Below are 27,781 nucleotides of genomic sequence, written 5' to 3' on the forward strand. Positions count from 1 at the left end.
TAACCCACTGAGTGAGGCCAGGGATTGAACGCACAACCTCATGGTTCCTAGTCCGATGCATTTCTGCTGCGCCACAAGGGAAACTCCCATTTTCTCGTTTTTGATAGTGTCAGTAATGCTATGAAACAGCTCCATTTTGCAAGTTAGAAATCTAAGACTTAGGAAGATTAAATGCCTTTCCCAAGGTCACAGCTAATGAATGCTAGAGCGTGAACTCATTGCTATACCTGCATGACTTTTTAAGCCCGTTTTGTGCCTTTCAGGAGGTGGAGAGGTTTTTTTAATTAAGAATGTGTAAAGTTTGTGCATTTTTTTCTATGTCCCAGTACTGAAGGTCGGCCAGTCTTAACAGTTGATGTCCTTCCATGTCAAGTTCTTTTCCTTGCTGACAGCTTGCTATCCTTAGGGGGTCTGGATCTTATTGGTATACAGTCTTTTGGGGCCTGTTCATCAGAGCCTTTGCATCATGTTTATTACCAGGGATGGTTTAATTATTAAACTACTGATATGAAAATCATCTCCTTGTATGCATACAAGCTTTGGAGTTTCGCTTAGTTTAAATCTTGGCTCTGCCACTTCCTGGATGTGTAATCTTTAATAGTCTTTTACTTAATTTCTCTCTGCTTCAGTTTTCTTATTTGTAAAATGAGTATAATAATGCCTTTCTTCTAAGGTAGTTGTGAGACTCACGCGATTTGATAATACATGTAGAATAATTAGACTGTTGCCTGGCACATAATGTTCAATAATTTTAACCTTTGTTAATAACTGGTTGCTGATGATTGATTTCTGTCAATAATGTATTTGTTTTAAATGAAATGCTCATCAGTAAAATGCTAATTATCATTTTGTTGTTAGATTTATTTTTCCCTCAGAGGGAAATTTTCCATTATATTTTAGACTGGGTTACCCTTTAGTGTTCAGGCCATGGGCTTGTACTGAATAATACATACTATGTGCCAAGTATTATTCAGAGCCCTTTTAATATATTAACCTCATGTTGAAGGAATTATTATTAATCATTACTGTTACTGTGAAATTAAATTAATTGCCTGTTCAGTCATGTAGTATTACCTCTTTATCTTTATGGAAATATTAAAGGAGAGAGTAATATAAGAACTGGCTATTCTGTTAGAGGTTATTTGGTGTATCTGTGTTCTTTGATACCAAGCAGCTTCTTCTTGGGTACATGTGTATTCCTGTTGTGGCGTCCTCTGACTCTTGAGATGCTCTGTTCAGGAGCCATCTTGAGGTGTTGCTCTTAGGTGTTGAGATAATTGAGGTCTTCATCTCTGTATCTTCTTAATACTTTTATCATCTGTGGCAGGAAATTATCTTCCTATTGATAAAGGATACCGGATCACTTTCTGTTTTAAGGATGCAGGATCACTTTCTGTAGTAACTTCAGGTTGAGGTGACGTTGTTTGGTTTGACTGAAGGAACTCTTGGTTGTCAGACCTTTGGGGAGCCTTGACCTGAAGGTTATGAATGCTGTATGTGCTCATTTCTGATTTATCTTCAAATTCTAAGAGTTTCAGATGTACGTTTAGACTGTGTAAGACTATTATTTATATAAGGGTAAAGGAAATGATTTGTAAGAAATTTGGTTAGTCCTATTATATAATTTTGTGGTTTTGCAAACCTGCCAGTAGTGTATTCTTTCTTTGAAATAAAGGAAGTGTAAACTGTGATAATGGTGTTTAAGCTCCTTTCTCTATTTTCTTTTAGGTGGTCTTGAAGATTATCAAACATTACCAAGAAGAAGGACAAGGAACTGAGGTGGTTCAAGGAGTGCTTTTGGGCCTTGTTGTAGAAGATCGACTTGAAATTACCAACTGCTTTCCTTTTCCCCAGCACACAGAAGATGATGCTGACTTTGATGAAGGTAAGGGTACTCATCTTTACTGTGTCTTTGCAGTGCACGCAGGTGATTATTAATCCACTTCTCACCATAACCTTTGATAATCTGTTTTTGGGAGTCTGTCAGTTTGGCCTAGTTCTAGTTTTTTAAAAACAACAACAAAACAAACAAATTCTCTGAAATGAGGATTTATTATCGAATATTTCATTAGTTTGACTAATTCCAGTTAGTTGGAATTTGTGATTCTGATTGTAATAAATTAGGAGCTGTGCTGATATTAATTTTTCCACTGTGAAATCAGCTTGCCAGATATATTGTGAAGGACACAGATAGTCAATATATCCAACACCCATTTTCTTCTATAGTATTTTGACTTGCTGTTTAAACAGAGATGAGTTGAGCTATCTACTTTAGAAAGAAAACACTCCTTAAGCTTTTCAGGATCATTTTATTCTGTGTTATAGGAATATTGCTTTGTTAGCAAAGGCTAATACTAATTAAAAGCTCATCCCAAAGGATTTAAAAAGAAAATCTGGTTGAAAATAATTTCTGGCGTTCTCGTCATGGCTCAATGGAAACAAATCTGACTAGTATCCATGAGGACGCAGGTTCGATCCTTGGCCTTGCTCAGTGGGTTAAGGATCTGGTGTTTCTGTGAGCTGTGGTGTAGGTCGCAGAAGTGGCTTGGTTCCCGCCTTGCTGTGGCTGTGGTGTAGGCCAGCGGCTATAGCTCTGATTGGACCCCTACCCTGGGAACCTCCATATGCCATGGGTGTGGCCCTAAAAAGACAAAAAAGAAAAAAAAGAAAATAATTTTTCACTTGTCTGAATTCTCAGAACTCATTCTGTATATTTATTTTTTATGGTAAGTAAAACATGGTAACATAAAATTTATCATCTTAATTCTTTTTAAGTGTACAGTAGTGTTAAACTTTATGCCTGTTGTTGTGCATCAGAACATTAAAACTCTGGTTTTGCAAAAACTGAAACTGTATCCATTGACCAGCTCCTTTCCTTTCCACCTCCCTAGCCTCTGGCAGCTACCATTCTACTTTCTGAGAGTTTGATTACTTTAGATACCTTGTATAAGTGGAATCATGCAATGTTTGTTTTTCTGTGACTGACTTATTTCACTAAGCTTGAATGCCCTCAAGGTTCATTCATGTTGTAGCATATAGCAGGATTTCCTTTTTTAAGGCTGTGTAATATTCCTCTGTATGTATATACTATATTTTTTCCATTCATTCATTGTTGGATATTTAGATTATTTTTTACCTCTTGGTTACTCTGAGTAATGCTGCAGATATTTCTGTAAGATCTTGTTTTCAGTTCTCTTGGACACATAATCTCATCAGAAGTAAGATTTGCCAGATCATATTATAATTTTATATTTCATTTTTTGAAGAACTTTCATATTTTCGACAGTCACTCCACCAGTTTACATTCCTATCAGCAATGCACAAGGGTTCCTTTCTCTCTATTCTTGCCAACATTTGTTATTTGTTTTATCGATGATAACCGTTCTGACAGGTGTGAGGTCATCTCTCATTATAATTTTCATTTGTATTTCTCTGATGATTAATGATGTTGAACATTTCTTTATGTGCTTGTTGGCCATTTTTATGTTTTCTTTAGAAGGAGAAATGTCTGTTCAAGTCTTTCAGTCATTTTTTATAATTTTCTTTTTGGTGGAAGGAGTGCTTTTATATATTCTGGATATTATTAACTCCTTATCCTATATATGGCTTGCAAATATTTTATTCCAGTCCATAGGTTACCTTTTCACTCTTGATTGTTTCTTTGTTGTGCAGAAGCTTCTTAGTTTAATACAGTTCAACTTGTCTATTTTTGCTTTTGTTGCTTGTGCTTTTGGTATAATATCCAAGAAAACATTGTGAAGACCAGTGTTGTGAAGTTTCTTTCCTGTATTTTTTTAAGAGGAATTTTATGCCAGTACCATACCCTTGATTATTGTTGCTTTATAATATGTTTTGGAATCAAGAAGTGTGAGGTCTCTAACTTTGTTTTTCTTTTCAAGATTATTTTGGCTATTTAGGGGCATTTGGGATTCCATATGAATTTTAGTTTTTTTTTTTCCTATTTCTGCAAAAAAAATGCCATTGGGATTTTGATAGGGACTGCTTTGACTCTCTAGATCACATTGGATAGTATGGACATTTTAACAATATTAAATCTTCTGATCCATGAACATGGGATAGATGTCTTTCCACTTCTGTTGTATTTACTTTCTTTCAGCAGTGTTTTAAAGTTTTCAGGGTACAAGTGTTTCGCCACATTGGTTAAATTTTTTTGTTAAGTATTTTATTCTTTTTGATTCTATTATAGATTGTTTTTAAATTTCCTTTTTATCATTCACTTTTTATATAATTTTTAATTGATCACTTTTAACTTTGATAAACGTTTATCTCATTTGACTTCACATCCTCATAGTACCTTGGACATAAAATAACACAAAGTACATTTCTTATTAAGCTTTGTATTTTGATATTGCAGTTTGGTCTACAAATATTTTTTTCATTAAAGCCATACTTCTAGAAACTAACCAAGGCTATTTTATCCTAGGCATCTAAGTATATGCATTTTTAAAAAACTTTTGTGCAGTATGCAGTGTATTTTATTTTAAACCAGCCAGGATCTCCCTATTTTGTCTGAACTTCTATAGTATTAATATTAAATATGTGTACACAGGATTAAGCTTGGAATTCCTCTTCTTTCCATTCTGATAGTATTAGGATATCTCTGTTCCCATATTCAGCAGTACATTTAGAGATGCTCACTTATAATTCAGTGATAACTATTTTCAATCTGGAAGACTAGAGCAGTCCAGGGATTGTTAGCCCAGTTTCTTTGATTTTGTTTGAGGTGACTTATTTCAGTTTCCTGGTTAGTGGCACGGTTATTTAGTACAGTCCATTTCTGAACAGTTTACCTTGTCATGCAGTCTTCTCAGGTAATTAATTTTGTTTTATAAAACTCAATATAAAGTATGAACAAGAAATAATGTTTAGTGCAGTTGTGATAGGTGAACAAAGCAAAATGTCTTTTTAGATCTTGATCATTGGAAGCCAGCTTATCTTATGGAATAGAGGTAATTGACCTGTATGCTGTTTCATTAACATGTGATTTCAGAAGTTCATTAAAACATGTTTTTGTAACACTAAGAAGAGATTGCTGTTTAGCATTAAATAATAATAAAATTGCAGTGTATTATGTGCTGTGTATTATATGCACATTGCTTATAATCACTTAGTCTGCATAGTTGAAGGTTTTATCAGTCCCATTTTCCAGATTAGGAAACTAATGCTAATTTATCTAAAATCATTTAACTGGGAATTGGTAGAATAAGGATTGAGATCTGTGTGTGCCTGGTCCTAAATCTCATGATTTTCTCACTAAGAAGCATTGATTTTAGAAAGTGGAAGCCAGTGATTAAAGGGTGTTGTATAACGTCATTATTCTATATCTTAAATTTACTTTTTGAGAAAAACAACTCAATTTGTTTTTCTTGGTTTGCCTTTAGACACTAGTAGGATCTGCCATTTTTCTTACATGTGAAAAATCTAAGACAATGCTCTGTATTTCTTCATAGCCTCCTCTACTAGTCCTGAATTTTAGATTCTCTTACCTAATCCATTTGTCTTTTTTTTTTTTTTTTTTGTCTTTTTTTGTCTTTTTGCCTTTTCTGGGGCTGCTTTCATGGCATATGGAGGTTCCCAGGCTAGGTGTCTAATCGGAGCTGTAGCTGCCAGCCTATGCCAGAGCCACAGCAACACGGGATCCGAGCTGCGGCTGCAACCTACACTAAAGCTCATGGCAATGCCGGATCCTTAACCCACTGAGCAAGGTCAGGGGTCGAACCCACAGCCTCATGGTTCCTAGTCGGAAACTCCACCTAATCCATTTATCTATCTTGATGGAAATTAGTATGCAGTCACCATTAGATTTTTATCAGATTTGATAAAAGCTAAATTTTCCTGTTATAGCCCTGCATATTGATTATTTTATTTTAAATCATGCTAAAAACCTATTGTTTTGCTTATTGCTTTTCTTTTATTATATGCTTGCTAAAACTAATATTTATTCAGGGATGGATCTTTTCCTCTGCTTTTCATCCTGTGGAATAAAATACTCACCAAACGTAATTTTTTAGTGATTACATGTATTAAGTTGTGTTAGGCTTTTTTTTTGTATTTTTTGATTGTTTGTTTGCTTGTTTGTTGTTTTTTTCTTTTTTGTGCCTCATGTAGAGATTTCTAATCTGCGGTCAAAAACTGAGATGTTTTAAATTAAGGCTTAGCAAACCATGATCTGTGGGCCCACTTCTGCATGTAAAGTTTTATTGGAATGCTGTCATGCCATTCACTTACGTATTTTCTGTGGCTTTGTTCCTGCTACTTTGGGTTGGTTGAGTAGTTGTGACAGAGACCATATGGGCACTGAGGCTGAATTTTTTCCTTTTTCTTGGCTGTGCCTGCTACATGCAAAAGTTCCTGGACCAGGGATTGAGCTTGTGCTGTAACTGTAACCAGAGCCACAGCAATGACAAAGTTGGGTCCTTAACCAGATGAGCCATCAGGGAACTCCATTTTTTTTTTTTTCCCCCGAGCCTGACTTTTTTTTGCTGTCTGGTTTTTTAAGAAAGTTTGACCACTTCATCTGTGGCATATGGAGCTTCCCAGGCTAGGGGTCTAATCGGAGCTGTAGCTGCTGCCCTATGCCAGGGCCATAGCAATACAGGATCTGAGCCCTGTCTGAGACCTGCACCATAGCTCACAGAAACGACGGATCCTTAACCCACTGAGTGAGGCCAGGGATAGAACCCGTGTCCTCATGGATGCTAGTTGGGTTCATTAACCACTGAGCCATGACAGGAACTCCTCACTTCTTTGTTATATATAACTTGTTATTTTCCTGCTCTCATAAAATTAAAGAGAATTCTTTCTTTTCATCATCAGTTGATGACCTTTTGTTTATTTATTTCTTCTAGATATTGGCCTTAACATTGACTCTTGGTCCAGGATGTATTGTGGGCACTGTAATGAAAATGTTGGTATTAATTGGGTGTTTGTTTCACTGGTAAACCTGGAAGGTATCAGAATGGTAATCTTTGCTTTAATTTTAATGCATTTTTCCATTTTTTAAAAACCTGTATATTGAATTATTGATGTTTAGGGGAACTGTGTACAGATAATAGAGAAGAAAGGCTTTCAAGTAATGGTTGTAGACTTGTGACCAGGTATTGTAGAAAGATGGTAGGAGGCCACAAAATTAGTGGAAATCTCAGCTGTATACTTAAGGATCTCTCTGATGCTGAATAACTCACTTCTGAACCAATTTTTACCTGATTCTCTCATATCTTTCATTTAGCATATATTAATTGTTCATTTTCTAAATACTAGGAACATAGCTGAAGGAAAATTTCCTTATGATTAACTTTTTGGGTAACGCTACTGTGGTCGTTAGAATATGATGATTCAAAAAACAAGAAACCGTGTGGCATGGAGTTTCTCTTCCTTGAATTCACACTTTGTTTTTGCATATGTGATAACTCTCTTTTGATTTGTTTAAATTTTGATACACTTTTATGTTAGAGAGTTTATTTTCTAGAGAGGTAATGTGCTCATATTAGGGAATATATGATTAAAAAAATTAAATCAAAAAACTCATATTAAAATTCCCATTAGGGGGCACTATTATCAAGCTTAGGAGAACTGGAGGCTAATTTGTTTTCTCAGACATGCAACCCGAGGTTTGCTAAAAGGGAGAAATATTTTCATCTGATAAGATTCAGATACTGCTTTATACAGCTGAATTCCTTAACTATGTTATAAGGTACACTGAATTAAACACAGATCCAATAATTCACTGTTTTGTTTTCAGCAGACTAAATCAATATAATATTATAGGTGATATAAGAAGCTTACTTTATTTTGAATCAGAGCCAAATCCATAATTTTCATATTTGGAGTAGACAAATTTTTGTTTTGCCCCTTTAAGTCAGTCACAAAGGATGATCCTTGGCCTTCAAATAAGTTTCTTTCAGAAATGAAGCATGAAGACTATTGTGCTGCTAAAATGCAGTTAGGGGAGTGAAGTGATGCCTGAGACAGTTCTGACGTGTGCAGCATGGGTAATTACTGAAGTCATTCCACAATTTGCAGTGATTGGTACATACACATAGCTTTTTACTTATCTGTTTATTTTTAGCTACTTGAAAATTACCTTCTTTTTTTATTCCTCAGGTTTGGTATTAGAGCAAGAAACACTACTATAGACTCTCTTATACATGGTCATTTTATCAAGCTTCTGAAAGATAAGCAGCAGTATAGTCTTAGACTTTCCAAAGGCTAAACTATGAATTGGCAAAAATGTAATTAAAGTAAAACATAGTCACAGTAATTTTTCACAGCATAGGTGTTATTTTTGTATCAGTGAGTTTGGAGAGAGTGGGTTTGTATAGTTACATTATTTGCAATACTTCCTCCCTAAGAAAAGAAAGTCTCTGCTTAATTATTTTCTTGTTCCCTGAAATCTCACCTTCCTTCTCCTTAGTTTGCTGGCAGCTCACACTCAGGGCAAAACTGCCTGAAAACTAGCCGATGATTACTATTTTGCTTTTGTATTGCTTTTAAGTTCAGGGAAGAATTGAGTCCAAAGAGAGAAAGCTTTTCATATTTTTTTCAGGCAGATGGGGACATTCTGTGAAAAGACATGATGTTTACTTATTTCGTATTATCTTCTGTTGTACACAGTGATCACTCTGATCTCTTTGTCAGATTCGTTTTTTAAAAAATTCTATTTTGTTACTGTCTTTCTTTTTCAAAGAGCGTTTTTTCTTGGTAGAAACACTGGAAGTATATATAGGCAGTTTTGGAGTGTGTTTTGAAACTTATTGGAGAAATAGGATCATGTTTATTATGTGACCTCATCATTAAGTAGAGATATGATAAAATGTTTCAGATATCTCAGGAAAGAAAATTCTTTTTCAGATTTTATTCAGCAAATTATATTGAGTGGATTGTGAAAAAGAAATTTGAGGGGAGTTCCCGTCGTGGCGCAGTGGTTAGTTAACGAATCCGACTAGGAACCATGAGGTTGCGGGTTCGGTCCCTGCCCTTGCTCAGTGGGTTAAGGATCGGGCGTTGCCGTGAGCTGTGGTGTAGGTTGCAGACGCGGCTCGGATCCTGCATTGCTGTGGCTCTGGCGTAGGCCAGTGGCTACAGCTCCGATTCGACCCCTAGCCTGGGAACCTCCATATGCCGCTGGAGCGGCCCAAGAAATAGCAAAGAAAAAAAAAAAAAGAAATTTGAAATCCTAGTTACTGCTTTGAAGGATTTTAAGTGGGAGAGACAGAGTTGTGAAACAGAATTGATGTTAAGTGTGGAGTGAAGAAGGGAAAAAATGATTGGAACTCTCAGATATGAGCTGCTAATTCTTTTTGGGAGGTGATTCACAGGGAAGGTAAAGTCTGATTTTGTAGGAGGTTATCAGGTGCATTTTATTTTATGTAAGTTTTAAGGAAGTTTTGTCTTAAGAGTTTGTTACACCTGTTCACAGTTCTGGGCCCTCATGAATAACACAAGCATCTCTAGAAATAAAGAACAAACTATTTAATATATATTCAACTTGGCATCTTTATTGTTCAGAGATAATTATGTTCTTTGATAATATTTTTCAAATTTTGTTGTTGATGTTCTATCAGACAGAGAAGTTGTTTTGACATCTAGGCTCTGTTTATACATTAAAAAAGACGCCTGACAGTAATTGAATGCTCTGTTTATGGAAATCCAGGACTCACGCTGCATTTATCTCTGTTTAAAATATTTAATAAATATTTAAATAGGCTATTTAATAAATTTTAAATACTTAATAAAATATTTCACATATATTTCATTTTAAATGAAACATTGTATAGTCAGGTAACTAGAGAAAATCTATACACTGAATTATGGCACAGTTCTCCAGGGTACTGATCTCTTTGTTGTTATTCATGGTAATATTTTGAAAATGTTAAACCATTCATATCGAATGATTTATCGCTGAATATTCAGGGTAATGAACTTCAGGTTATTGCTTACTGAAATTATTTTGATAACTCAGAAAGCTATGATTTGTGATTTGAAATTAAACTTGAAAACCTTAACCTTAGTTATGTGTTTAGTTTTTGGTTTATTAAGACAATTAGAATATGAGAAGTAAAATTCAAATATAAAATCCCATTATTTTTATGTCTTTTTTTTGTTGTTCTTTCAGTGTGACTGTCTCAGAGTTTTAAATACAAGCGTAGGAGCAAAGTCCAGCTTTTTAAAAGCTTGAAAAGTATTTTTGCGTTTACTTCATGTTTTAAAATGTAGATTTTCTCCCCTCCCCTTTTAAATGAGTTAAACTCCTGTGCATGAAATGTGGTCAAGGTAAAAGATTTTTCTGCTTTAAGAAATTAAAGCGCTTTACACTATATGCTCCCTTGGTCCCTAAAGCGTAAGTGCTATCTATGGTTTGGAAAGAAGCCAAGTAAAACCTGTTCAAATTTTGTGCAGACTTAAAGTAATACTTTAAGATTTGAAAATTACAGGTGGATACAATACTTAAATAGTATTTAAAATTCCTAAGTTTCCCAAGTCTAAAAATGTAATCCTTAAATTACTATTCCCAGTGGTTTAAATTTTAATTAAAAAAAAATTGCCTTACTTTTGAACCACAACAACTTTAGGTATAGATATTTGAATTTATTACTAAACTTTAAGGTAATAACCATTAAAAATGAACTGTTTTGGCACTAATTAAAATGTCAAAAAGCCACAGCTACAGTGTGTAACCAAAGATCTATTGCTAGTTTTATTTTTCCAAAAATTTTCTGAACCATCACAGTTCAAACTTGCTTCTTATCCTGCCCAGGAGAAGTGCTACCCAGCTTCACTCCCTCAATTAAATACATTACCTGATCTGCAAGTTTTTATAGATTGATAGATTATTTATAGTTAGAGTTGATGTTTTGGTATTAATACTGAGTTTTCCGAACCGTCCTTTCTCTTTAGAGTGATATGTTAGTCATGCCTCAGAAGTATTTTATTTGTTTTGTCTTCGTCTCTCTAGGTGATGTTTTCATAGCTCTTGAAATTTTTATCTGTTATTTTAAATTTTTATCTGTTTATCTTACCTATTAGCAGTTTCAGAGTGGTGTTTTCGTACTTTAATTTCTTTTCCAACATGAGGATTATTTGCTGCCTTTTTATCAGTGATTTTTTTTCTCAGTTCATTTTACATGCTTTTTGATACGTTTGAAAACTAAGACAATATGTACTTCGACTTGAGTAATAATATAGTGGCATAAGTTTATAATGCAATCCTGTGTCTCCCACCTTCCTCACCCCGTACATATTCACTCTTTGTTCTCGATAATGTTTAACCTGCAGACATTTTAATATGCAGACAGCATTTCTTCCCTGCTCAGTTGGTGAGAGGATCATAGAATTATTCCAGTGGAGTTTGTAGAAAGGTGTCTGTCGTGTTTCTGTTTTGTAGATGGATAGGTGAGGTCCCTGTGGACATAGGTTTTGGTGGCAGGCTACTGATCCCACAGGCAGCAACAGGGGTTGTGGCATGGGCCTGTGTTGCTGACCCCAGCAGGCAGCCATGGCAGCAGCAGTAGTCACTCTACAGATGACAGTTGTCCTCAAGCTGCTGTAGCTTCCAGGCACCTCTGCTCTTACCCTACCTTCCCCTTTTCCTTTCTTCTTTTGTTTTTCATTCATCAAATCAGTATTTCAGTGGGAACTATGTGCCAGGCATTTCCACTGGCCATTTTGTATTTATATCTCTGAGGATGTTTTCTGAAGTGTTCATTACTTAAAGAACTTAGCTGTTCTAAGCAGTATCTTGGACTTGAAGCATAGGGAGATTTGTTAGCACATTATGTTAGTGATATCAGATTATTAGTATAAAGTAAGGATTATGTACTTTTCAGGTGAAGGTGTCTAGAAAATATTTTTTGTGTAGTCAGAGAATGACTTGGTTTTATAAATATGTGTCTGTAAATCTGCACATCTCCAAATTTGCAATTCAGTGATCCTGTTATTTTGTAGAATAATTTGGTTTCTAAAGCTTTGTAAGTTCTTCATCTTTTTCATATTAGAAATGTTTTAGTTTTTGATCTTACTTGGTAGGAATGACCAAACCTTTAGATCAAAGTTTCTCTGTCAGTAATTTAATCTATAAACAAGTGTACTCAGAGAGTTTTAAAAGATTATTAGCAGGACTTTTGGTGAGGTGAATTATTTCTCCTTATTTAAAAAAAGGTTTTTTTTCATCTTCATATCACTCTTATCACAACTCCTACCTTGAGAACACAGATAAAAGCGAACATTTAAAAAGATTCAGTACTAGAAGGGAGTGAAGGGTTGTATGAAGAGTAGTAATAACAGCCCCTTGGGTATTAGCCATTTTCTCAGGTGAATCTGAGGAATGGGATGGTACAGACATACTGTGAAATGTTAAAATCACTGTAAGCATGCCAGGGTTACTTCCCTGCTCCTTTAGAAGATGTTTGATGTAGAACTAAGAAGATGTTTGATGTAATGATTGATGTTTTGCCAGAATCCAGATTTGTATTTCTTTCTTGCTTGTCTCCTCATCCTAGGGCAGCCTGATAAAAAATAATAGCCAATTCCACATATATGGAAGTGGCATGTGTACGCATATACCATTATAGCTTTTGGTTGAGAGAAAATTTTTGATCATTTATATACAGATTTTATAAACTTTCTGAAAGGCATAAAAGGAAGGATATTTACACTGAAATATTGTAAAGTTCTGTCTTATTATTAACTTTAATCATGGGTCTCTAGCCTCAGTTTTCACATTTGTAGATGGGGTCATAACAGGGACTTTCGTGATACTTTTTAGCAAAGAGGCTCAAGTTTAAAATGAGTGGCCTATCCAGAGCTGGAAATTCCAGTGTGCCCATCCAATATGTAATTCAGCACAGTTTGGGGGGGGGGGTCAGTAATCTGAGTATTTTGTTGAAATCACTGTGAGTAAATGATATAGATGTGTGGTCATGATGTATTTACCTAAAAGGCAACTTCTTGGTGTTATTATCATTTGCTATCAGCACAGCTGGATTCAAATGATTGTAGAATTTAACACTAGACTTCAGAAAATTTCCTAAGTTTGTGCCTGTATACTAGGTATTAAATGAAAATAAAGGGCAATTCTGACCTTCAGGTCAATAGAAAATTAGTGGTATTTGAATATATACAGTCAGTGCAGGCAATCTAAACCCATTTCAATGCTGAAAGAATGGAGGGACTAATTAAAGTATAAATTGATATGGGTAGGTTACGAGAGGAAAAATACATTTAAATGCCATTGAATGCAATTACAACCAAGAGGTTAAATAGGCGGTTTAATTTGACTTGGGAGATCAGTGTCTGATGACACAGGAGGACTTTCTAGAATACATTGCTTTGCAGATGATATAAACAGACAATACTGATAAAGCCTGTCATGTGAATTTCCTTCTTTACTGACTACACAGTATGCTTAAGTGGTATGTTGTGCGATGATTCCAATCTGCTGTGACTGCCATCTGCGCAAGCAGAGTGAGAGAAGAGAGCATGGCAAGGCAGTGGATCGGTAAGTTGTAAGGAGTCTTTGTGAACACTGGGTGCCACTCATGAAACACTGAGCAGTTAGTGATTTTCCTTTGTAACCGGCACAACCAGCTGTCTGTAAACTGGAGGCTTGTTATACATACCACTCTCAACCTCACCTTTTGGATGTCATGGTAGGTGCAGATGAGACGAACTAGAAAATCCAGGGACAGTAACCATGATTGTGTCACCCTACTGTTACTTTTTTTTTTTTTTTTTGGATAAAACCTTTTTCTTCTTTGGTGTTTGACATCATTATTGAGCTAGATTTAATAATGCATTTTTGCCTAAGTAGAATGTTTTTGAAAACAAATTATGCTATAAAACAAGTATCCTGAGAAACATTTAAGTGCTTTTTAAAAAGTCAGTAAGACCTATAGATGGGAAAATTACTTCGAAATCTTATAGGTTGTAACCAATAGGGAACCAACTGTGTGAATGATGGACAAATTGTATATGGGTAAGAGGAAGTTGACTGGCAGAATCTAACCTGTATATATTTGTCAGTGGGTAAATCTCTTACTTGAATCTGAGGTTTATAACTTGTAAAAAAAACAGTTCTTTGTGTGTGTATATGGTTACCTTTTTGATGTAAACATAGGAGCCCTTATGAAACTGTTAATCATGAGTCATCTGGTACCTCCTTCAGAATTAACATAACCTTATGTAGATGACTAATAATACAAAGCCACCGTGGTTTCTGTGGTTTTACTAACCATGGCTCTCAAACATTTGAAATGAGACCCACTCCCTCTTAAAAAGTTTTTTTGGACAAAGAGTTGTCTTATCAGAAAACTGCAGTAACTTAAGCAGATCCATAACTGGGGGGAATTAATAACAGAAAGTTTTTGTTGACACCAGGAAGTAGATTAAATAGTGCAATTGTGGTAATGAGTACCATATATGATAAGCTTGAGCCACCTGGGTTTTATTAAGCTGCTTGATACTTTGATCACAATATTATTTCAAGGCTTGTCTATTTAAATTGCTAAGGTTTCTTGTCATCTTTGTGATTTAGACCATAATTTCTTTCACTGCAAAGAGATTTTTTAAAAGAAAGGCTCTGGCCATGCCAAAATTCTGGGGAGGTGCAAGTTCAACAGCTAAGTGAACCTTAGAACAAGAAAACCTTTTAAACATAAAGTTAAAAACTTGAAAGTAAATCATTTGAAAATCAAGTTCATCTGACTTAGCTTCTCTTTAGGTTTTTGCTTGGATAACAGTTACACTTTTGTTTATCATATGGTACTAGAGCACTATAATGCTCTTTGTATAATTCAATTAATTATTATTTCATATAAACATATGCATTAAAACTTGTATTTCATGTTTTGAGAATGTGGTACTGATATCGGTTTCCCTTCAGCTGGTATTAAGTGGTTTTGATGAGCATCTTTGAGAATGTATGGAAAGATTTTTAACTACTTCACCCATAATGAATAAATTATACTAATCACAGAATTTAATTTGTTTGATAGATTGTCTTGATTTATCTTTGAACTTGAAATTTTAAACTTCAGTTAACCAATTAATATGGATGGATGAATGAAGTTTTTAGTCATCAAAATCAACAGACTTTCCTTCCACTGATTTTAGAAATAGTCTTTCACAGGTATTTAATAATATCTTTATTTTTCAGTTAAGCAAATGTTTTGGATTAAGAAAATATTCATTTTGACTAGTAAAGGGAGGGCAGGTAAGATTTAGTAATTTAATATATTGTACTTAGCATAATAGTGATTATCATTTTTAAGTGCCATTTTGAAAATTAACATGTAAAATGCTTTTGTGCGTTTATTGATGTGCTCATTATTTTTCACTGTCTTGGTTTTTGAGTACTCTTACAGCCATTGTAATTTGGCTTGAAGTTTTCATGTCCCAGTGTAACTTTTAAGCCTGGTTGAGGGCACTTAAAAATATCATGCACTTCTTAATTTGCCCTTAGCACTAACAGAAGTGTATGGAAGTGATAATCAACAGCCTTTTTGTTTTCCCTTATAAGACAAAGGAGAAAAGTATTAAAAATAGGAAAAGATTTGAGCTTTGAGATATCTTACCAGGAGTTTGTAACATTCTTGTTTTGGAAAGTGGGGTTGAGGGTAGTACTTTAAAGTTTTAGAGATACCTGACTCATAGAGTGAGGAAAGATGAACTCATAAGATGCAGAGGCATAGATTTAGGAACAAGCATGTGATACGAGCATAGAAAAGTGGAAAGGTCTGTCACATAGAGCAAAGACTGTCACATTCGTTTGGAGGAATGGTCTGAAATAATAATAGATAAGATAGGGTCAGATAGGGTCAGATTATAGAAGACCGGATGTTTGAAAAAGAGGTTTAGACCTGAAGCAGTTGTGTGTCATTCTAGGTTCTCCAGCAGAGGTGTGATAACATAAAATCAGTATTTTTTTGGCCAGAGTCAGGAAAAACATGAATATGGGTGGATAATAAAGGTTTGAATGAAATATGGGCAGTAGCAGTTAAGAATGGAAAGGTGAATACTAGAAATGGAAGAAGTGGTAAAAGGATGAGTTTAAAGTTATGTACATATTTTGATGGCTTGCTTCATGTATCAAATAATTTTTAATATTTGACATAGTCTAGAAGAATTAAATCCTGTTTGTCATCCCCTTTCTCTTGAATAGTTTATGAAAAACACCTGCTCTGTGATAATGGTATGTATGACAGCAGATGGGTACAGCAGATGTGAGACTGTTGATAACCAGCAGGGGGATTCTTGCACTTATAGCAATATCAGCTTTACTAATATTAAATATTTAAGATTTTTCAATTCAGGGAACTTTGGGGGCCATTTTGAAAAGTACGTACATTGTTTGGAATAGTCAATGTGATATAGATGTGAACTGATATTCTTAGGGCTATCTTAAGGAGAGAGGATTAATTTGTTATAAGGCTCCAAAGGACAGAACTAAGGTCTACTAAAAATAAGTGCTCCCATTATGGCTCAGCAGTTACGAACCTGACTAGTATCCGTGAGGATGCGGGTTCGATCCCTGGACTCGCTCAGTGGGTTAAAGATCTGGCATTGCTGTGAGCTGTGGTGTAGGTCACAGACACGGCTCGGATCTGGCGTGGCTGTGGCTGTGGCTAGGCAGGCAGCTGCAGCTCTGATTCAACCCCTAGCCTGGAAACCTCCATATACTTTTATTGTAGGCATACTGTTGGCCTCTACATGGATGCAGGTGGATGAGGATCCATCTAGGACAGATTATGAATGATATGTTGGAGGACATTCATTGTAGCTCATCAGCACTTCGATATCAGGTGTATTTGATGCAGGGATTAACATTTCCCATGTGTGATCCTATGCAGTGTTATTGGCAGTAGTTTGTTTCCACTGCAAAATGCCTTTTTTTTTTTTTTTTTTTTTTTAAAAACAAAGGAACTCTGAACTGTTATGTTTGGGGTAAATACAACTTTGACCACTGACTTAGACTATGCTTCCACTACGAGAGCTACACATTAGCATGCAATCTCTGATATTATTTAAGAGATAAATAAAATAAGAAGTACTTGAAATAATTAAAAGCAGCCTTAGATAGCTTGTGTTTTCTTTGTGATGTTTGAAACATTTCAGCTTTTGAACTATTAAAGTTAAGAAAACAGGAAACTATATATAGCCATCCCTAGGTATTTACCATGGAATTGAGTCTAGGACCTCCACAGTGAATACCAAAATCTGCAGATGCTCAAGTTTCTTATCTGTTTATTGTCTTATGTATTCTTATTTTGGGATTATCTGGGACTTTTCCCCCTTCCCTGAATACTGTCAGTCTGCATGAATTCACAGATGTGGAAACTAGGAGAAATGGGAGCCTGAGTGTATTGAAATTTTAGGGACATTACTTTGATTTCCCTTTTGTGCAGTTCTTAAACTCTTCTTTGATTATTGACTCTAAGGATCTCTATACTTGTTGACTAACCTTATTACTCTTCTCTGTATGGGAAAAAAAGCAATTGTACATCAAGATTTTACTAGCTATTGTTAGTAGAATAGGTATTTTTCCTATCAGTAAGAACATAGAAATAAGAAAATTTCTTTTTTTTTTCTTTCTTTTTTTTGTAGTCTTTTTGCCTTTTTAGGGCCCCACCTACAGCATATGGAGGGTCCCAGGCTAGGGGTTGAGTCAGAGCTGCAGCCGCCAGCCTACGCCACAGCCACAGCAACGCCAGATCCGAGTTGTGTCTGTGATCTACACCACAGCTTACGGCAATGCTGGATCCTTAACCCACTGAGCGAGTCCAGGGATCAAACCTGCATCCTCATGGGTACTAGTCGGGTTCATTAACAGCTGAGCCACAATGGGAACTCCAAGAAAATTTCTTTTTCCTCTTTTTAACTGGGAAAGATCATTAATAAGTAAAAGGCTTGAAAGTTAGCCATGGGAAGGCAGTTGTCTTTCAAAGTTGTCAGCATTATCATCATTGCCAGCATTGTTATTATATTGGTCATGATAGCATTACAACCTCAGTTGTAATGGCTAACATTTGTTGAGCATCTGTCAAGTACCTGAAATTGTGTTGAGCACTTGGTATGCATTAAATATAATCCCTATGGCTACTTTATTAAATAAAGTTCTGTACTCTTCCTAGGTAGTACAGGGTTATGGCCAAATGGCTGGTATAGGAAATAATTTCAGAAGAAGAAGTCACTTCAGCGCTAGGTTGAACTAGTGGAATTTGAGCTAGATGTTGAGGATAGGTAGTTCTTGCTTCTCTCTCTGACATTATCCTTCAACACTACCTCCAGTCCCCCCGACCCGTTGTGCCAGCTGTACTAAACTACTTGTTTTCTACCCAAACCAAAGTCTGTCTTATTCTTGGAAAGTGGATTATTCTGTTCTCAGTTTGAAATAATTTTAGATTTACAGAAATTTCAAAGATTTCTTGCACACCCTTTATCCAATTTCCTTTACTATTAACTTCTTATATAATCATAGTGCATTTGTCAAAACTAAGAATTGGAACAATACCATTCACTAAACTACAGATTTTATTTAGATTTCTCCAGTTTTCCTACTTATGTTCTTTTTCTATTCTGAGGTCCAGTCCAGGATACCATGTTGTAATTAAGTGTCAAGTCTCTTTAGTCTCCACCACCTGTGCCTTTTCCTTGTTTTTCCTGACCTTCATATTTTGAGAAGGTCTTTTGTTCATTGTCTGTTAATTTGGATTTGGTTGATGCTTTCCTGTGATTACATTGAGTTTATGGAATTTGGCAAAGAATACAAGTGAAGTGCCCTTCTCATCACGTCATATCAGGGGGGTACATTCATCTTAACATGTCTTAGTATTAGTGATTCTAAACTTGGTCTCTCAGTTTAGTGAGTGACTGCTGGGTTTCTCCACTGAATGGTTCCTATTTTTCCCTAGAAGTGAGTTCCTACTCAAGAGGAGGGGAGTTCCACCTCCTGGTGGGATGAGTAGCAAAGAATTTTGGAGATAAGTGAAAACTACCCCAGTAATTAATAAATCTTGGGAGGATTGTCAGGCTTAATCTTAATTACTTTTTCCATTTATTCACTTTTATTAGACTGGATTTTTATTGAGCTCAGGAGCTTAAGCATGATGTATTATTTCCCTTTTATGTAGAACAGTTGCATATGGTAAATGGTGAGTAAAATATTTGTTGAATGGCTAGATCTGAAAAGGGGAGATTATAAATTGCACACAAAGCTAAATTAGTTACTTGATCCTTTATATAGTGGAATAGTATTAACAGTGTTTGAATAATGTGACAAAAATTTTTACTGTTTTGGTTTCCTGTTTTAATGTTTTTTTTTTTTCTTTTTAATGAGAGTTGCAGCATTTATTTTTTTGCCACACCCACAACACGTGGGCCTTCCTGGGCCAGGAATCGAACTTGCGCCACAGCAGTGATCAGAGCCACTCCAGTGACAATGCCAGATCCTTAACCTGCTGCGCCACAAGGGGACTTCATATTCTTCCCTAATTTTAACATGATATTTAGAAAAACTGATTAGAATATAAAGAAATTTAACAAAATAAATTTAGGACAGAAGTCTTATTATGTGATTAAAGATAACTGTTTGAATGTTTTGCACATACTCTGTATTTAGAAGGGTGGATTTAACTTGGGAAAGCATATAATTTCTAAGTAAATTAGCAGTGATAGAAAAATCCCTTCTCGTTTCTCAAAAAAGGTGTTTAAAAGTACCAGTGTTATGTTTAACTTAGCTTTTGCATTATAAATGGTCTCTCTGAACCCTGAGCATGCTAAATTTAACCTTCATATTTGATGCCAGTTTTACTTATGGATGCCTTTCAGGCTTCTTTCAAACTGTATAAATCTTTTTTTTTTTTTTTTTAAAAGAATGTCGGTTGCTGTACTAAAAACAGGAACAATAAACCATGCTTGCATTTGACCATTGGCTTTTTTTCTAAGTAGTGGCTATGTAGTGAAAAGGTGTTTTCTGTAAGAAGTTGGAGACTTCGGGAGATTGATAATTGGTTTTAATCTTTTTTTTTCAGCTGATATTGCCACCACCCCACTAAGAATGAATTTTCTTACCTGCTTTTTTGCCTAGGAAGTTTCACAGTCTTGCTCCAGTGCCAGATTATCTGTGGTTACTTGAGACTATTATAATACTGTCTTCTACTTTGTTATTTTCATTAAAAAAAAAAAATCGACGTTGTCATTTGCCATTGATCTTAAGGGCCTTTGCCCTTGGAATAATCAGAGCACCTATGTGTTCATTTAAATTAACTGCTTTGGTAAAATTTGAGGAAAATGTTTGTTGAATTCAGAAGAGTCAAATGTTGAGTGTTTACTGATGACAAAAATTGTTGGGGAATGTAATTATGAAATGGATGGAAATGTAAATAAAAGTCATCAGATCAGTTTTTTAAATTTTTTAAATTTTATGGCTGCACCTGTGGCATATGGAAGTTTGTGGGCCAGGGATTAAATCCAAGCTGCTTCAATTTGCACTGCAGCTACAGTAATGCCAGGTCCTTTTAACTCACTGTGCTGGGCAAGGGATTGAGCCCGGACCTCGGCAGCAGCCCAGGCAGCTGCGGTCAGATCCTTTTTATTTGTATTTTTTTCACTTTTTAGGGCCACACCTGTGACATATGGACGTTCCCAGGCAGGGGTTGAATTGGAGCTACAGTGGTGTGGCTGGCCTATGTGGGGTCCAAGCTGCATCTGCAGCCTACACCACAGCTTGAAACAAGGCTGGATCCTTGACCTCTGAGTGAGGCCTGGGAGGCTTGGGATCGAACCTGCATCCTCATGGATACTAGTTGGATTCATTTCCCCTGAGCCACAATGGAAACTGCTGAAGTTGGATTCTTAACCTACTGTGCTATGGTGGTAACTCCCCATCAGATCAATTTTAATTAATGATACAATTAGGTAACTTAAGAATGGTGTGAGTTTAGGCATATATACTCAAATAAATATGTGTTTGTATATAAAATTTACGTGTATAATTTATTCTTTTTATGGCTGTACAGCATATGAAAGTTATCAGGCTAGGGATCAGATCAGAGCTGCGCCTATCAGCTTATGCCACAGCCACAGCAATGCCAGATCTGAGGCACATCTGCGACCTATGCCACAACTTGCGGCAGTGCCTGATTGGTTTTTTTGTTTGTTTGTTTGTTTTTGTCCTTTGTCTTTCTTTTTTCTTTCTTTTTTTTTTTTAGGGCCGCACCTGTGGCATATGGAGCTTCCCAGGTTAGGGGTCCAGTTGGAGCTGTAGCTACTGGCCTATGCCACAGCAACGCCAGATCCGAGCCTCATCTGTGACCTACACCATAGTTCATGGCAACGCTGGATCCTTAACCCACTGAGCAAGGCCAGGAATCAAATCTGTGTCCTCGTGGATGCTAGTTGGGTTTGCTAACCGCTGAGCTACAACAGGAATTCCAAGTATCGCCTGATTCTTAACCTACTTTGTGAGGCCAGGGATGGAACCCACATCATCATGGATAATAGTCGGGTTCTTAACATACAAACTCCATGTGTATAAAAGCTTCACTGTTCTCCCTTGTTGAGCCACTGACATTAACAATGTTTTGCATCTCCCATAGAAAAAATCATAAATAATGAAATTTAGAGGTTGTCAGCATTAAACAATTGGAGTTCACATGAGAGATTAAGATTTCCTAAAATGGGGAAAGAAGTTGATTGTGGAGAGAGGATTTGAAATTAGAGGCTATGGAGTTCCCGTCGTGGCGCAGTGGTTAACGAATCTGACTAGGAACCATGAGGTTGCGGGTTCGGTCCCTGCCCTTGCTCAGTGGGTTAATGATCCGGCGTTGCCGTGAGCTGTGGTGTAGGTTGCAGACACGGCTCGGATCCCGAGTTGCTGTGGCTCTGGCGTAGGCCGGTGGCTACAGCTCCGATTCAACCCCTAGCCTGGGAACCTCCATATGCCGCGGGAGCGGCCCAAAGAAATAGCAACAACAACAACAACAATAATGCCGAGGGAGCGGCCCAAGAAATAGCAACAACAACAACAACAACAAAAGACAAAAAAAGACAAAAAAAAAAAAAAAGTATTAAAAAAAAAAGTATAAAAAAAAATATAAAAAAGAAATTAGAGGCTATTACATGACCAAGGTGCTGAACTATAGATGGGGAGGATGCTAAAAGTTAGTCCTTTGGCTTTAGTTTCCTCATCTGTAAAATGGAGACAGCAGATATCTACAACATAGTATATATTAGTTTTGATTATTTTGCTCAAGAGTTTTGACTTTTGTACTGTTGACAGCAGGCGACTGTGAAAGCTTTTTGTGTTATGAGAATATTTAGATCTGTTTTAAAATATTAGGAGTTGCCTCTGTGCTATAGCAGGTTAAGGATCCAGCATTGTCTCTGAGGCAGTATGGGTTCAATCCTCTGCCTGGGTGCAGTGGGTTAAGGATCCAGTATTGTCCAAGCTGTGCCATAAGTCACAGCTGCAGCTTGGATTGATTTCTGGCCCACGAACTTCTGTATGCCACAGTATGGCCAAAAAAGAAAAAAAAAATTAAACTGCAAGAAGACCAGTGTGAGCATTGGTGGTGGGAATGAGAGAAATTCGATGACTTCTGAGTTAAAGGGGTAATTTGCATTAGTAAGTGACAGCTAATTTGATTTGTAGACTAGCTTATATGATGATGATCTGTAAAATTGAAGCTTAAACTCTGTTTTGAATTAAATATATATGAGATTTATAGGCTTTTTTTTTTTTTAATAATCAGCCATGTCAAATTTATTTTGTATCACATTGGTCATCTTGTTAAAGCTGTGGTAAAAATAACTGCTGTTACATTTATTTTGCATGTGAAACTATAGCTACCTAGTAGGTAGATAGTGGCTGTCTAGTATAAGTGGTCCAGTCAGAGAGGCTCTTGTTACAATCGAATCTGATCTGATCTTGACCTTGGTAATACCATCTACCTTTAGGGTTGTTCTGGGAATTAAGTAAGAATGCATTTAAAATATTTAGATGGCACCTGACTCATAGTAAACACTTAATGAGTGGTAGATATTGTTTTCTTTTTCACAAAAGCATAACTTTGGGTACATTTGGGGTACAATTTTGAGTTCATTATAACTTGGAGGCATATACATAGGGTCTGTCTTCCACTGGAGCATAATTTAACTTAATCAGTTGAGATTATGTTTATCGCCTTTCAAGATCAAGCCTTATTGAGTAGACTAATTTGCATTGTATAATTCAAAGTAATCAGGGCAAGTTGAAATTTAGAAGATTTTTAAACAGTGTGATATTTAATAGGAACAAATAAAGGTTTAGACCCTGAGGGAAGAAACATAAGCCATTACTAATTCAGTGTGAGAAGGACAGGCTCAGTTTAGAGGTTCTTGGTAAAGGGGATAAAGAAATGGTTGTCAGATAATGCACATTTTTGTAGGCTTTAAGGAATAGGGAGAGTGGCTTGAGTATAGAGAGAGAGGGTTGTGGTCATCCTAAATCCAGTTTAATTCACAAACTCACTGGTAGAGTGAATCCCACTTTGTTCCCAGTCTGTAGGAGGGTATTTATTGGTAGTAGAACAGAGGAGGAAAGTGAGCAAATTCACCAGGCTTTGGGTTGGCGAAGGCCAACAGTAGGTCTTTAGTGTCCATATATATGCGAATAGGCCTGCATGCTTTTCTAAAATGCTAAAACTCTATCCTTTTTTAATTCTCTCTTTAAAAAAAAAAAAAAAAATCCATCAAGCCCAGTATTTCCCTAGGAGTGATCTGCCACCCCTTGGAAAAGCCTCAGTGCTTTTATTGTATGAATGTATTTATAGTATGGGGAGCCTTGGTGTCCTACCCTTTTTTGACTGACTGCACGGGTACTGCCGTAACTGTGTTGTTTTATATTGTTTGTTTACTTAAATTTCTTTTGGTTTTGTGCGTTTCATTCTGTTTTTGGAGCAAAGGTGTTCTGCCTCACATATTTGTAGTCAGATTTACACTTTTAATTTTACCCTCACAAATTGTTTTGATTTCTTTAAGTCAAAGACTGAATAAGTGTGATACAAGGATCAAATATATGTGTATATATTAAAATTCAATATTATGCTAACAAACAAAACTGCTGTATTATAAGTATTCTGAAGCCTTAGTCATTGAACCCTGTATTTTAGGAGGAAAGAACAAATGGTTTCAGAAACCATTTGTATAGTGCCTTGGAATCTGATTTTTTTTTTTTTTTTTTTTTTTTTTTTTTTGTCTTTTTGCCTTTTTGCCTTTTCTAGGGCTGCTCCTGTATATGCAGGTTCCCAGGCTAGGGGTCCAATCAGAGCTGTAGCCGCTGGCCTGCACCACAGCCACAGCAACTCAGGATCTGAACTGTGTCTGTAACCTATACCACAGCTCACAGCAACGCTGGATCCTTAACCCACTGAGCAAGGCCAGGAATCAAACCGTCAACCTCATGGTTCCTAGTCGGATTTGTTAACCACTGAGCCACAACGGGAATTCCTGGAATCTCATTTTTGATGTAGTCATGAAATATGCTTATCTTTTATCAAATCTGAATTATTATTCCTAATTACGGGGTTAGAAAAATTTGAGTATCATGAAAGGTCTATTTCCAAGAATTTTAGGGGGATTTTCCAAGTATTTAGGGATACTTTGAAAATATCTAAGTAATTTCAGTTTATTCATATATCTGTTTATACTCATGATTTCCTGTTTTATGCGGTGGGTTGCTATTGCTGTTTATTTTGATGTTCGTTTTATCCCCAGTTTGATCACTGCTTTATCATTCAAGGTAGCTGTGTCCTTTAGCAATGTATCCATGAATTATTTGAATATTTTCTTGCTCTGTGAAATAAGATGATGTTCCAGGCCATTTCGTACTTTCCCTGTCACAGCTCTGGAACCAGTCATTTCCAGACTGATATAAAGGATATAAAGGAGCCTTATATCCTTGTAGGAAAGATTGGTACCTAGAAGATGAGGGCTAGGTACTGAGTGTACTCATTGCTATTGGAGTATCACTACTTCTGGGCCTTCTGAGGTGGCAGAGCTAGGGAACATATATATGTAAGTACACAAATAATGCGCAGACAAACCTGATCACATCTGTACTTCTATCAGTATTTATCTCTATTGAAAACCACGCATACACACTGAAACCTCCAACTCCAGTGCACTGCAACAGAATTTATTCTAGGTTTCTTCCTTTCCATGTCTGTATCTTCCTTCTCTGACAGTGAAAACACTGGCTGTTGTTATCCTTGATATGTTCACTCATTTGGTTAATTTCTCACTCTCGTAACTCATCTCTCTCTGCTCTCACACCTTTTCCTAAGCTGATGTCCTCCTCACTCTGCTCAAGCTCTGACTCCAGTTTCCATCCCCTTCTCCCATGCGACCTTCTTTACCCCTCTTGGGCTCTGATACCCTATGCTAGAGCACCTGTCTGTGGGTTGTCCTGCATTCCTCACTGGGCTGAGATGCTCACAATTCTTTACCTTACAGTTGCACTTAAAATAATTTGATTTGTACATTTCCTTACCACATTTGTGAAGTGGTGTACAAGCAAGGATATTTATTACAGGGATATTTAATATTAAACGGTTGAAATTGTTCAATGCCCACCACTAGGGGAATGATTAAACTTACGGCGTATCCAATAAGTGAGATGCCACACATCTGCAGAAAAATATGAAAAGCTTTATGCTGGAGGATAATGTGAAAAAAAGAATGTATATACATGTACGACTGTGTTACTTTGTTTTACAGCAGAAATTGAAAGAACATTGTAAATCAACTATAATAAAACAATTTAAAAAATATGGAAAGCTTTATGAACAAGTTTGGAGAATCTCCCAGACTTATTTTTAAGGGAATTGGGCTTTTTGTTAATTCGTTTTTTGAGCATGCTATTTTTGTTGAAAATAGGTGAATATATGTATCTTTATGTATAACAGACTTGTACATGCTAAGACTACATTTTTAAGAATACAGCCATAAACTGGCAAGGGTGGTTGTGTCAGACGGCATAGGATTGAAAAGGAGACCTACTTTTTACTTTATACTTACTTGGGGAGAAGTTTTAAAATTAATATAGGTGGGCAAATAAATCTTAATTTTACATTGACCTACTCAGATGTTAGTGCTCACAGGCTGTTTCTTGGTAAGTTACTGCATGAAGCAGTAAGTTACTGCTTCATGTGTAGCGCTTTGACATCCCAAGGCTGAAAACTTACCTGTTGTTCAGGAGACATGATTTTTGTTTAATTTTATTCTTTTCTGGACATGAACTTTGAGTATCTAAAGATTTGGACCTTAAGAAATCTCTGTAGAATTAGTTACTTGGCTTGTAAATTAAATTAATTTTATTCCAAAGTAGAGAGAGGTAAGTAGAAAGTATGGTATTGACATAAAGATAAAATTAGTTTAATCATATGCCTGATAAAAGGATTTGAGATTTATTAAGATTATTAAACTAGTATTTTAACGTTTTGGCTTGAAAAACCAACTCATTAAGCATATCATTGTGAAGAGAATTTGTAAATAAATGTCTCAGTGCCATAATATAAGATGAATATAGAATGAGGGTGGCATTCTTTTCTCAAGGACATATAATACTTTTCCTAAGTCTGTCTTTATTGTAATGTGCAGCCTTGTCTTTATTCTTAGTCATTTATTGTGCTAAAACATTCTCTAAATGTTACGTTAGATTTTAGAGCAGTATTTACTTTTAGTACAAGGTAATAAGCTAGATGGTCTTTTCTGTAAATTAGAAGATTTAGTTAGTCTTTACTACATTTATTTTATTTTTATTTTTTTAGTATGATCAAGGTCCTGAAAAAATGCATAGTTTGTATGTTTATAAATCTATTAGTCTTTTCAAATGCACTGAGAATATACCAGTAAGAGGAATCTTGGGTAAGTCTTTTAAATGCAATTAGCATTGTCAGCAGCATTTCATTTAAAGTGTGCTGTGTATATCATGGGTGTAGTGTACAAATGGGTTGTTATTTATACATGGAAAGTGAAAGTTTTTCTTATGTTTCCTAATTTACTTGTCAAAGCAGTGCTTGCTCTCATTAAGAGCTACCATCAAGCTTAGTTATGTAATAAACTATGTTTGGACTAAGACTGTTAAATATCCCTTTGATCTAAGAATACAGGGAAATATCATTTACCCAAACAGTAAGTATTAGGGTTTAGTGCATTCTCAAAGATACAACATTGTCAATAATTTTGGTAAAATTTCTGTGGATTTAGCCATGCTATGTGTTCATATTGCTCTCACATTTTATTTCGTTGTCAGAGACTGTAATATATGGAGAATAATGGCTTTCATTTTTGGCACTTAATTTAGCAAATATACTTAAAGCATTTGCTACCTATGTTTTTAATATTCTCTTTTTTTAAAATGAATACCCAGAGCAGAACTAATATTTGAATATTTGCTGTATCAATTATTTTAGATGTTTTTCTTTTACACACTGAGAATGATAAGAAAAGAAGTTATAATTAGATCCCAGTGTAAATTATTCTAGAAATGGTACTTAGGATCAAAAGTAATGTTAAAAAAGTCTGAAAGGTTTAAATAAATCTAGTACACCCTTTCCTGGGCTTCATTTGGTGTCTGCAACCTTTTAGTAAGTTGCCTCAGCTCAGAACTTTTCAAATTTCTTGTTTTTTTTTTCCCCCTTTCCTGGTGCATTTCCAACAAATGATGTTATTGGTGGGATTGACGGATAAAGCAAGAGAGCAGTGTTTTGTTTTGTTTTGTTTTTCT

At 35.8% G+C, this 27,781-nt stretch overlaps 1 protein-coding gene across 2 annotated transcripts in view; it reads left to right on the forward strand.

The window, feature by feature from the left end:
• Positions 1-27,781, forward strand: part of EIF3H (eukaryotic translation initiation factor 3 subunit H) — a 98,606-nt gene that overhangs the window by 23,055 nt on the left and 47,770 nt on the right. For both annotated transcript variants that reach the window (XM_085021831.1, XM_003125515.6), the window contains exon 2: positions 1,729-1,885. In XM_085021831.1, coding sequence (XP_084877957.1) covers positions 1,865-1,885 — 21 coding nt within the window. In that variant the 5' untranslated portion in view covers positions 1,729-1,864. The remainder of the gene's footprint in view (positions 1-1,728; positions 1,886-27,781) is intronic.

Source organism: Sus scrofa, chromosome 4 (genome assembly GCF_054392235.1).
Source record: "Sus scrofa isolate SSC_HxYL_T2T_F1_AM1 chromosome 4, Sscrofa_HxYL_maternal_Yorkshire_Landrace_v2.0, whole genome shotgun sequence".
Lineage (NCBI taxonomy): Eukaryota > Metazoa > Chordata > Mammalia > Artiodactyla > Suidae > Sus > Sus scrofa.